Consider the following 13431-nt stretch of genomic DNA (forward strand, 5'->3'; position numbering starts at 1 on the left):
TTATATTAATTGTAATATTTTATATTTAAATTAATAATTTTATTTATTATATCCAATTATAATAATATTAAATATTAAATTACATATTATTATATATATTATATTATAATAACCTATTTTAAGCTAAAAACATAAGTAGCTATAATCCTAGGTAAATAATTGCATTAAAATAATCAATTGATAATGGTAAGATGAACTTATAATACTTTAATTTCAATTAAATGTAATATATTAATATAAATTATTTATTATATATACATATTAAATAAATAAAATGAGCAGGATAAATTAATCCTAATTAAACAAAATAATACATAAAAGAATTTCAAAAAAAACTTTCGATTTATATATTAAATAAATGAAGTGCCTGATTAAAGGGTTACCTTGATAGGGTAAATAAAGTAAATAAAATTACCTTCATTAAAATTACATAAGATAGAATTAAACTACCTCCTTTAGTATCAAAAACTAACGTGCATCATACACCTTAATGTAAAAAGGTAAGCTAAACAAGCTAATGGGTTCATACCCCATTTATAGAGGTATCAATCCTCTCCTTTTTAATGACCAACAACTCTACAAAACTTCTCTTCCTATCAACATTAATGATAGGAACGATCCTGTCCATTTCATCAAATTCCTGCTTTGGGGTTTGAATAGGACTTGAGATCAACTTACTTTCATTTATTCCGCTCCTAACAAGAAATAAAAATATAATAATAAATGAATCATCAATTAAATATCTTATTGTCCAAGCAATAGCATCGACAATATTATTATTTTCAATTTTGCTGATTCAAATAAAATATCCCATGGGATGGGAAACAGAATTTATCCCATCAATAATAATTAGATCTAGACTATTATTAAAGATTGGAGCTGCACCTTTCCATTTCTGATTTCCAGAAGTTATAGGAGCATCAAGATGAAATAATTGTTTAACATTAATAACATGACAAAAAATCGCCCCAATAATGGTCTTATCTTATTGTATTCAATTAAGAACTTTTATTTGAACAATTATTATCTTAAGAATTATTATTGGGGCAATAGGAGGTTTAAATCAAACATCCTTACGACAACTTTTAGCATAATCATCAATCAGACATCTAGGTTGAATAATTAGATCATTAACAGTCAGAGAAAACATCTGAGAACTATACTTCATTATTTACTCACTATTAAGATTAATTATAGTTTTATTATTTAAGCAAATAAATTTATTTTTCATAAATCAAATTTATTCAGCCAGAAATATAAAAACCGAAATTAAATTCATAATATTCTTATCTTTATTATCTTTAGGTGGACTACCTCCATTCCTTGGATTCTTACCAAAATGAATTGTAATACAATCATTAATAGAAAACAATATAACAACTATTATAACTATTATAGTTGTATTAACTACAATTACACTCTACTACTATATACGTATTAGATTCTCAGCTCTGATTATATCATACACAGAAAATTCGTGATCTATAAAGATAAAGTCCCAAAAATCAAGAATCATTCTTCCTATGACAGTAATAATTTCAACAATAGGATTGATTTCAACATCAACCTTAATTTCATTAATCAAACTAATAACCTTCAAAGTTATAATTAAAAGAATAATCTTTTAGGCCTTAGTAAAATTTTACACCTCTAGAATTGCAGTCTAGAATCATAATTGAATATAAGACCTAAATATGATAAGAGAGAAAACATCTCATAAGTAGATTTACAGTCTACCACCTAAAATTCAGCCATCTTACCGCAAAAATGATTATTCTCAACAAACCATAAGGACATTGGTACTTTATACTTCATATTTGGAGCATGAGCAGGAATAGTAGGAACATCAATAAGAATACTTATTCATGCTGAACTTGGCCAACCCGGATCTCTAATTGGGGATGACCAGATTTATAATGTTATTATTACAGCTCACGCATTCGTAATAATTTTCTTTATAGTAATACCTATTATAATTGGTGGATTTGGTAATTGACTTGTTCCACTAATAATTGGTGCACCAGATATAGCATTTCCATGAATAAATAATATAAGTTTTTGATTACTACCACCTTCACTAACCCTTCTTCTTACATCTTCTATAGTAGATAATGGTGCTGGTACAGGATGAACAGTTTACCCTCCTCTAGCAGGAGCTATTGCACACGGGGGTGCATCTGTAGATCTAGCTATTTTTTCACTGCACTTAGCAGGTGTATCATCTATTCTTGGTGCAGTGAATTTCATTACAACAGCAATTAATATACGATCAGAAAGTATAACTTTAGATCAAACACCTTTATTTGTATGATCTGTAGCTATTACAGCATTACTTCTCCTTCTTTCACTTCCAGTTTTAGCAGGAGCTATTACTATATTATTAACAGATCGAAATTTAAATACATCATTGTTTGACCCTGCAGGAGGGGGTGACCCAATTCTATATCAACATCTATTTTGATTCTTTGGAAACCCAGAAGTTTATATTTTAATTCTACCGGGGTTCGGAATTATTTCACATATTGTATGTCAAGAAAGAGGAAAAATTGAATCATTTGGAACATTAGGTATAATTTATGCTATACTATCAATTGGACTAATAGGATTTATTGTATGAGCACATCATATATTTACAGTAGGAATGGATGTTGACACACGAGCATATTTTACATCAGCAACAATAATTATTGCTGTACCTACAGGAATTAAGGTATTTAGATGTTTAGCTACATTTTATGGAACTAAATTCAAGTTCAATCCACCATTATTATGAGCTCTAGGATTTATTTTCCTATTTACAATTGGTGGATTAACAGGATTAGTATTAGCAAATTCATCACTTGATATTGTATTACATGATACATATTATGTAGTAGCCCACTTTCATTATGTATTATCTATAGGAGCAGTATTTGCAATTATAGGAGGTGTCATTCAATGATATCCACTATTTACAGGATTAACTATAAATAATACATGATTAAAAATCCAATTTACAATTATATTCATTGGAGTAAATTTAACATTCTTTCCTCAACACTTCCTAGGATTAGCAGGAATACCTCGACGATACTCTGACTACCCAGACGCATATACATCATGAAACGTAGTATCAAGAATTGGGTCTACAATTTCTATTGTAGGAATCATTATATTCATTGTAATTATATGAGAAAGAATGATTACAAACCGAGCAATTATATTTAGAGCTAACATAAGAGGATCAACAGAATGACTACAAAATAACCCTCCTGCAGAACATAGTTACTCAGAATTACCATTAATCTCTAGATTCTAATATGGCAGATTAGTGCAGTAGATTTAAGCTCTACAAATAAAGGTTTGACCTTTTATTAGAAAATATTTATTAATGGCAACATGATCAAATTTATCTCTTCAAGATGGAGCTTCACCATTAATGGAGCAATTATCATTCTTTCATGATCATACTATGGTCGTATTATTATTAATTACAGTAATTGTAGGTTATGCCCTAAGTTATATATTATTTATTGCCTATACTAACCGTAATATACTTCATGGACATTTAATTGAAACAATCTGAACAGCTTTACCAGCAATTACATTAATTTTTATTGCCCTTCCATCATTACGACTATTATATTTACTTGATGATTCAGTAGATGCAATAATTACAATTAAAACCATTGGATGACAATGATATTGAAGATATGAATATTCAGACTTCATAGACGTAGAATTTGACACTTATATAACACCAGAACAAGACCTAGAAAATGATGGATTCCGACTACTAGATGTAGATAACCGAACAATCCTACCAATAAATACAGAAGTACGAGTATTAACAAGAGCATCAGATGTTCTACACTCATGAGCAGTTCCTGCATTAGGGGTTAAAATTGATGCAACGCCAGGTCGGTTAAATCAAGGAACATTCACAATAAATCGACCTGGATTATTCTTTGGACAATGCTCAGAAATCTGTGGAGCAAACCACAGATTTATACCAATTGTAATTGAAAGAACTTCAGTAAATTTATTTATTAAGTGATTATCTAAGATAATTTAAGGAGTTAGTTAAAATAAATAACATTAGAGTGTCAATCTAAAGTAACTAAAAAAAATTAGTACACCTTGAAATTCATCAGATGACTGAAAGTAAGTAATGGTCTCTTAAACCAAATAATAGTAAATTAACGACTACTTCTGATGGGGAAATTATATCCAAATCCCTCAAATATCCCCTCTTATATGATTCTCACTATTCATTATATTTTCAGCTACATTAATCTTGTTTAATCAAATAAACTTCTTCTCATTTAAACCTAACCTTATTAAAAGAGCAGAAAAAGGAACAATTGAAATAAAAAACTTAAATTGAAAATGATAACAAATCTATTCTCAACATTTGACCCATCAACTAACATCTTTAATTTATCATTAAATTGAACTAGAACATTTCTAGGACTATTATTAATCCCATCACTATTTTGACTTACACCATCACGAATTAACATTATCTGAAATAAACTAAATTTAACCTTACATAATGAATTTAAAACACTTCTTGGACCAAAATCATTTAATGGAACAACATTCATTTTCATCTCAATTTTTATTATAATATTATTTAACAATTTCATAGGATTATTCCCTTATATTTTTACTAGAACAAGACATTTAGCATTAACATTTGCAATTGCCCTACCTATATGGCTAAGATTTATATTATTTGGATGAATTAACCATACTAATCATATATTTACACACCTTGTACCACAAGGTACACCGCCTGCATTAATATCATTTATAGTACTAATTGAAACAATTAGTAATGTTATTCGACCAGGTACATTAGCAGTACGGTTGGCAGCAAATATAATTGCAGGACACTTATTATTAACCTTATTAGGAAACACAGGACCATCTATAGCAATAAACTTAATCTCATTACTAATTATTGGACAAATACTTCTATTAATTGTAGAATCAGCAGTAGCAATAATTCAAGCCTATGTTTTCTCAATTCTAAGAACTCTATATTCTAGAGAAGTATATTAAACCTATGTTAACAACTCACTCAAACCACCCATTCCACTTAGTAGAATATAGACCTTGACCATTAACAGGAGCAATTGGAGCAATAGTCGTAGTATCAGGACTAGCAAAATGATTCCACCTATTTAATATTAACTTATTCATAATTGGATTTGGAATTACCCTACTAACTATAATTCAATGATGACGAGATGTAGTATGAGAAGGAACATATCAAGGATTACATACAGGATTTGTATCAATTGGATTACGATGAGGAATAATTTTATTTATTGCATCAGAGGTATTATTTTTCGTTTCTTTTTTTGAGCATTCTTTAGAAGAAGATTAGCACCAACAATTGAACTAGGAATACTATGACCTCCAATAGGAATTCAACCCTTTAACCCTATACAAATTCCATTACTTAATACAGCTATTCTTTTAGCATCAGGAGTAACAGTAACATGAGCACATCATAGTTTAATGGAATCTAATCATACTCAAGCACTACAAGGATTATTCTTCACAGTGTTATTAGGACTATACTTTACAATACTTCAAGCATATGAATATTGAGAAGCATGTTTTACCATTGCAGATGCAGTTTATGGATCAACATTCTTTGTTGCAACAGGATTCCATGGTTTACACGTAATTATTGGAACAATCTTTTTATCAACATGTCTACTTCGACACTCAATAAATCAATTTTCACCAAGACATCACTTTGGATTTGAAGCAGCAGCATGATACTGACACTTCGTAGACGTAGTATGATTATTCTTATATATCTCTATTTATTGATGAGGTAGATAATTGTTTTTCTAGTATAAATAGTACATTTGACTTCCAATCAGAAAGCTTGATATAAATCAAGAAAAACAATTCTAATTCTATCAACAAGAGTTTTCATTAGATTTATTATTCCAATAATTGTTATAATCCTGGCAACAACACTATCAAAAAAATTAATTAATGATCGAGAAAAAAGATCACCATTTGAATGTGGGTTTGATCCAAAAAGATCAGCACGAATACCATTCTCAATACGATTCTTCCTAATCGCAGTAATCTTTTTAATTTTTGATGTAGAAATTGCACTAATTCTACCAATTGTAATTATTTTTAAAACTTCAGACATTATAATCTGAACAGTATCAACAATATTTTTTATTCTAGTTCTATTAGGAGGACTATACCATGAATGAAACCAAGGAGCATTACAATGAGCAGAATAAAGGGTTGTAGTTAAATATAACATTTGGGTTGCATTCAAAAAGTATTGATATTATCAATCAACCTTAAATAGAATAAGAAGCGAAATATTGCAGTCAGTTTCGACCTGGAAGATTGGTATGTACTACCCTTATTCTTATTAATTGAAGCCAAAAAGAGGCGTATTACTGTTAATAATAAGGAAATGTAAAGCCAATATGAAAGCTGCTAACTTTTTATATTAGCGGTTAAACCCCGTTAACATTTCTAAAATTTATATAGTTTAAATAAAACATTACATTTTCACTGTAAAAATAATATATCTATATTTATAAATACTTAAAAGTAAAAATACTTCCTTAACATCTTCAGTGTCACACTCTAATTATAAGCTATTTAAGTAAGCGAAAAACAATATTACCAAAATAAATATTCAAAAAATAAAAGTTAAAAGATAAATCTTGAAATTAGAATCATATCAACCTTGAATATAACCAATTAAATAAATAAATAATCTATATAAACCTTGACCACCAAGTAATTCACCTCAACCATAATCAAATGACTTAGATGAATAATAACCTATTTTTAAAGGAATATATCTAATAAACTTAGTTGAAAGAAAAGGTATAAATCATATAGAACCAGCAAATCTAACAAAAGAAAGTATACTTAAAGAAAATAAATTATGAGAAAAATCAAAATTAGAAATAAGATAACCTAAATAAGCACCTAAAATAACAACTGTAATAGTTAAAAACTTTAAATAATAAGGTAAAGCAATCACATGAGGAATAGGAAAAATTAATCAAGAGAAAAGACTACCACCAAAAACAGCAACAAACAATAGACCAATTATTCCAAATGAAATATAATAACCCTTATCATCAAAAGAAAATCTAGAATAAAAATTATTATCACCAGATATTGAATAATAAAACAAACGAAAAGAATAAGAAGCAGTTAAACCAGTAGAAAAAAATAAAGAAAAAAAATTAAACAATTAATTCATCTTAAACAAACCATCTCAAGAATTAAATCCTTTGAATAAAATCCCGCTAAAAAAGGTATTCCACACAAAGATAAACTAGAAACATTAAAACAAACTGAAGTTAAAGGTATGAAATTAACAATTGATCCTATAAAACGAATATCCTGAGAATCCTTCAAATTATGAATTATTGAACCTGCACATATAAATAATAATGCCTTAAATAAAGCATGAGCCAATAAATGAAAAAATGCAAGCTTTGGATAACCGATAGCCAAAATTCTTATTATTAAACCAAGTTGTCTTAAAGTAGAAAGAGCAATAATCTTCTTTAAATCAAACTCAAAATTAGCGCCCAATCCAGCCATAAATATAGTTATACAACCAATTAAAAGTAAAAATCAACCACAATTATAAGTATCCAATATTGGTCTAAAACGAATTAATAAATAAACACCAGCAGTAACAAGAGTAGAAGAATGAACTAAAGCAGAAACAGGAGTAGGAGCTGCTATAGCAGCAGGAAGTCATGAAGAGAAAGGAATCTGAGCTCTCTTAGTTATAGCTGCTAAAACAATTAATATAGTAATGAGCTTTATTTCAAAAGAATTAGACATAAAATCATAATAATAAATATAATTTCAACCACCAAAATTTAACATTCATGCAATAGAAATTAAAATAGCAACATCACCAATACGATTAGAAAGTGCAGTTAATATACCAGCACTATAAGATTTTACATTTTGATAATAAATAACTAAACAATAAGAAACTAAACCTAAACCATCTCAACCTAATAAAATTCTAATTAAATTAGGACTAATAATTAAAAAACCTATAGAAAGAATAAATATTAAAACAATAATAATAAAACGATTTATATTCTTTTCACCAGATATATAATCCTCTCTATAATAAATAACCAAAGAAGAAATATATATAACAAAAGATATAAAAATAAGAGATATTCAATCCAAAATTAAAGTTATAACAACTATAGAACCATTTAAATTGAAAAGCTCTCACTCAACAAAAACTCTATAATCAATTATTAAATAATAAATACCTAAAATAAAAATTATAGTTCTCGAAATAAACAAAGAAAAAAAACTCAAAGAACAAATAGAAAATAAATTCACGGCCTAAGATGAAAAACTTCATATCATTGATTCCACAAAACAATATTTTTAATTAAAATACTTAAGCAAACTAAACAAAGATATATTCACCCTTTAAACAGAGAATATTTAAAGGCAATCAATGTAAAAGTAAAAGATGATATTCACGAAAATAACCAAGAGAACAAGTATAAACACCAGAATAATAATTCCCATGCTGAGAATAAGAATATATATACAAAGTATAAACAGCTCTAAAAAAAGATAAAAAAATCAAAGCAAAGAATCTAAAAGAAGATCAAGATATAATTCTATTTAATAATCTAATTTCACCTACCAAATTTAAAGAAGGAGGAGCAGCCATATTTGATGATCTTAAAAGAAATCATCATAAAGCCATTCTTGGCATCAAATTAATAATACCCTTGTTAATTAATAATCTTCGTCTACCTAAACGTTCATAAATAATATTAGATAAACAAAATAAACCAGAAGAACATAAACCATGACCAACCATTAGAGAAAGAGAACCTACACAACCTCATCAATTCATAGTCATCAATCCACCAATAACCATTCTTATATGAGCAACAGAAGAATATGCAATTAAAGACTTTAAATCAACCTGACGAAAACAAATAAATCTTACAATAACACCCCCAGATAAACCTAAAGACAATCAAAAATAATTAAACTTTAAACCCAAATAAGAAATAACCTTTATAACACGAAAAATACCATAACCACCTAACTTTAATAAAACACCAGCAAGAATTATTCTACCTGAAATAGGGGCCTCTACATGAGCCTTAGGAAGTCATAAATGAACCAAAAACATAGGTATCTTTACTAAAAAAGCCAAAATTATAAATACATAAAACATAAAATAATAAGAACCAAAATCAACCAATAAAGGAAAATATAAAGTATTAGAAAAATCATAAACCTTAAATAAAACTAATAATAAAGGTAATCTAGCAACCAAAGTATAAAAAATTAAATAAACACCAGCCTTCAAACGCTCAGGTTGATAACCCCAACCCAAAATTAAAAGTAAAGTAGGAACTAATCTAGCCTCAAAAAAAATATAAAAAGAAAGAAGACTTAATGTAGCAAATGAACAATAAAGCATAATTATTAAAATCAAAACCATAAAAACAAAAAAATTAGAATGTTATGAACTTAAATAAACTGAACCTCTAGCAGTGATTATTAAAGAACAAATCCAAAAACTAAGTAAAATTAAACTAAAAGAAAAATAATCAATACCAAAATAATATCTAATTATATTCAAATCAGCATATGAATAAACACAAATTATAAAAACAAAACCCGACAGAAACATTAAAGAATGAACCAACCATCAACAATTATTTAATAAACAAAGAGGGATCAAAAAAATAGTTATAAATAAATACTTTAACATAAAGATAAACCAAAAGAATTAAAAAATCATTACCATGAGAACGAATTATTGAAACTAAAATAGAAAGACCTAAAGCACCCTCACAAACAGAAAAAACTAAAAAAATAACAGGAAAAAAATAATCATAATCAAACTCAATAAGAAAAACAATAACTAACATAAATACAGAAAGAACAATATATTCTAATCTCAAAAGAACCATTAATAAATGTTTACGTTTAGAAGAAAAAACATAAACACCAGCAAAATAAATCAATAAAGTAGTAAAAATAGAGAATATAAACATTAGTTTTAATAGTTTAAAAATAACGCCGGTCTTGTAAACCGGAAATAAGTCCAGCCCCCACTTTAAAACTTCAGAGGTGGAAAAGCTTCCATCATCGGTCCCCAAAACCGGTATTTTAAATAAACTAACCCCTGAAATGATCAAAATAATAATTATATCATTATCAAATGTAATAAATATTAATTTTATTAAATTAAGACACCCAATATCAATAATGCTTTTTATTATCCTTCAAACCTTCCTAGTTGGATTAATAACAGGAACAATAATAGAAAGATATTGATTATCATATATTTTATTTTTAACATTTCTTGGTGGTATACTAGTATTATTTATTTACATTACAAGAATTGCATCAAACGAAATATTTCAGCCTAAATCAATCACTATAATTATTACATTAATAATGTGAGTATTTATCATATTAATATTAATTATTCTAGATATATCTATATTTATAGACTTTTTCAAAAACACCGAAACTATAAATATTGATAATTCAATCAATTATCAAGAAATAACAATATCTTTAGAAAAATTATATAATAGACCAACATTCATTATTACAATAATAATAATAATTCATTTATTTTTAGCACTACTAGCAGTTGTTAAAATCACCAATATTAATCAGGGACCTATTCGTAAAATAAGATAATTACTAATGAATAAACCCTTACGATTAAGACATCCTTTAATTAAAATTATTAATAACTCTTTAATTGACTTACCTGCCCCAACAAATATTTCATTTTGATGAAATTTTGGATCCCTATTAGGGTTATGTTTGGTAATTCAAATCGTAACTGGACTATTTTTAGCTATACATTATACATCAAATATTGAAATAGCATTCAGTAGTGTAGTACACATCTGCCGAGACGTAAATAATGGTTGAATTATCCGAACCTTACACGCAAATGGAGCATCTATATTTTTTATTTGTATTTACTTACATGTAGGACGGGGAATTTACTATGGATCTTATATATATATACATACCTGAATAATTGGTACAGTGATTTTATTTTTAGTTATAGCAACTGCATTTATAGGATATGTCTTACCCTGAGGCCAAATATCTTTTTGAGGTGCAACAGTAATTACTAATTTATTATCAGCAATCCCATACTTAGGAACAGATTTAGTCCAATGAGTATGAGGAGGATTCGCTGTTGATAATGCAACATTAAATCGATTCTTCACATTCCATTTTGTATTACCATTTATTATTGCTGCTATAGCAGCAATTCATTTATTTTTTCTTCACCAAACAGGATCTAATAATCCTCTTGGACTAAATGGAGATATTGAAAAAATTCCATTCCATCCATACTTTACCTTTAAGGATTCTATTACATTTGTAATAATAACATCATTATTAATTATACTATGTTTAATTAATCCTTACCTATTAGGAGATCCAGATAACTTTGTACCTGCCAACCCATTAGTAACACCAGTTCACATTCAACCAGAATGATATTTCCTATTTGCATATGCAATTCTACGATCTATCCGTAATAAGTTAGGAGGTGTTATTGCATTATTTTTATCAATTAGAATCTTAATAATTTTACCATTTTATAATAAAACACCATTCCGAGGCATTCAATTTTACCCTATTAATCAAAGTTTATTCTGAATTATAGTAGTTGTTGTATGCTTACTAACGTGAATTGGTAAACGACCTGTTGAAGAACCTTATATTATAACAGGTCAAATCTTAACAATTATTTACTTCACATATTTCTTAATTAATGTCCATGTCGCAAACGCATGAGATAAATTAATTAAGGAATAAAGTTAATTAGCTTAGGAAAAGCATATGTTTTGAAAACATAAAATTAGAAGTTTAACTCTTCTATTAACTTTTCTCAAAAAATTTCACTAAACAAATGAGATAAATAAAATCTTTAAACCAACAAAGAAAATAAAAAAATTCAAAGATAAAGGTAAAAAACTTTTTCAAGCTAAGTACATTAATTTATCATAACGGAACCGTGGTAATGTTCCACGAACCCAAATAAAACCAAAAGATATAATAGCAAGCTTAATAAAAAATATAAAAGAATAAAAATCACCGCCCAAAAAAATTAAAGCCAATAACATTCTTATGAAGACAATTCTAGTATATTCAGCTAAAAAAATTAAAGTAAAACCACCCGCACCATACTCAATATTAAATCCTGAAACTAACTCAGATTCCCCTTCAGCAAAATCAAAAGGAGTACGATTAGTTTCAGCTAAGCAAGAAGCAAAACAAGCTAAAGCTAAAGGAAAAGAAATAATAATAAATCAACAATAAAGCTGATAGTTTATAAAATCAAACATATTAAAACTACCAATTAAAATAATTAAAGACAATAAAATTAAAGCTAAACTAACTTCATAAGAAATTGTTTGAGCAACAGAACGAAGAGAACCTAATAATGAATAATTTGAATTAGAAGATCAACCAGCAATTATAACAGTATAAACACCTAATCTAGTACAACATAAAAAAAATAAAAATCCATAAGAAAAAGAACACATATAAGTTAAATAAGGAAAAATTACTCAAACGGCTAAAGAAATCATTAAATTAAAAACAGGGGAAAATTAATAAAGTAGGTAATTAGATATAATAGGAATTGGCTGCTCCTTACAAATTAACTTAATAGCATCTCTAAATGGCTGAGGAATTCCAACAAAACCTACCTTATTTGGACCCTTTCGAATCTGAATATAACCTAAAACCTTACGCTCTAGTAAAGTTAAAAAGGCAACACTAATTAAAACACAAATAACCAATAAAAGAAAATTCAAAATAAATATAAATAAATCATAAAGTATCAATACTATTTGTAGAAAAAATCTACATAAATGAATTCTAAATTCAACACATTAATCTGTCAAAATAGTAAATAAATTAATATTAATCAATATAACAAAAAATATTTTAACCATATGGTCCTTTCGTACTAATATGGATTAACAATCTTAGGATAGAAACCGACCTGGCTCACGCCGGTCTGAACTCAGATCATGTAAGAATTTAAAGGTCGAACAGACCTAATCATTGGGCTCCTGCACCCAAAATTTTTCCTTAATCCAACATCGAGGTCGCAATCTGCTTTGTCGATATGAGCTCTCAAAAACAATTACGCTGTTATCCCTAAGGTAACTTAATCTTATGATCATAAATTATGGATCAAAATAACAAACATAAATAAATGATATAATAATGAGGAGTTTATCTATTCTTCATGTCACCCCAACAAAACATCATCATTAAATATAGAAAGACAAACAAAAAACTATATAAAAGTTAAATGTCAAGCTCTATAGGGTCTTCTCGTCCTAAAGAAGAATTTAAGCCTTTTGA

At 27.5% G+C, this 13431-nt stretch overlaps 1 protein-coding gene, 2 long non-coding RNA genes and 1 pseudogene across 4 annotated transcripts in view; 1 reads left to right on the plus strand and 3 right to left on the minus strand.

Moving 5' to 3' along the window:
• LOC126306492 (uncharacterized) overlaps positions 1-3287 on the minus strand; it is a 267731-nt gene extending 264444 nt beyond the window's left edge. Inside the window, exon 1 of the long non-coding RNA XR_007553563.1 lies at positions 2417-3287. This is a non-coding gene — a long non-coding RNA (uncharacterized LOC126306492). The remainder of the gene's footprint in view (positions 1-2416) is intronic.
• LOC126306445 (NADH-ubiquinone oxidoreductase chain 5-like) overlaps positions 1-13431 on the minus strand; it is a 325608-nt pseudogene that overhangs the window by 301955 nt on the left and 10222 nt on the right.
• The window catches only part of LOC126306486 (uncharacterized), a 98770-nt gene that overhangs the window by 32351 nt on the left and 52988 nt on the right, over positions 1-13431 (plus strand). The window lies entirely within an intron of this gene.
• On the minus strand, positions 7214-8084 carry LOC126306468 (NADH-ubiquinone oxidoreductase chain 5-like). The gene has a single exon (XM_049992062.1). It carries the CDS (start codon positions 7597-7599, stop codon positions 7249-7251), a length of 351 nt encoding a protein of 116 aa, XP_049848019.1. The 5' UTR covers positions 7600-8084; the 3' UTR covers positions 7214-7248.

The sequence above is a fragment of the Schistocerca gregaria genome, unplaced genomic scaffold, assembly GCF_023897955.1.
Source record: "Schistocerca gregaria isolate iqSchGreg1 unplaced genomic scaffold, iqSchGreg1.2 ptg000333l, whole genome shotgun sequence".
Classification (NCBI taxonomy): Eukaryota; Metazoa; Arthropoda; class Insecta; order Orthoptera; family Acrididae; genus Schistocerca; species Schistocerca gregaria.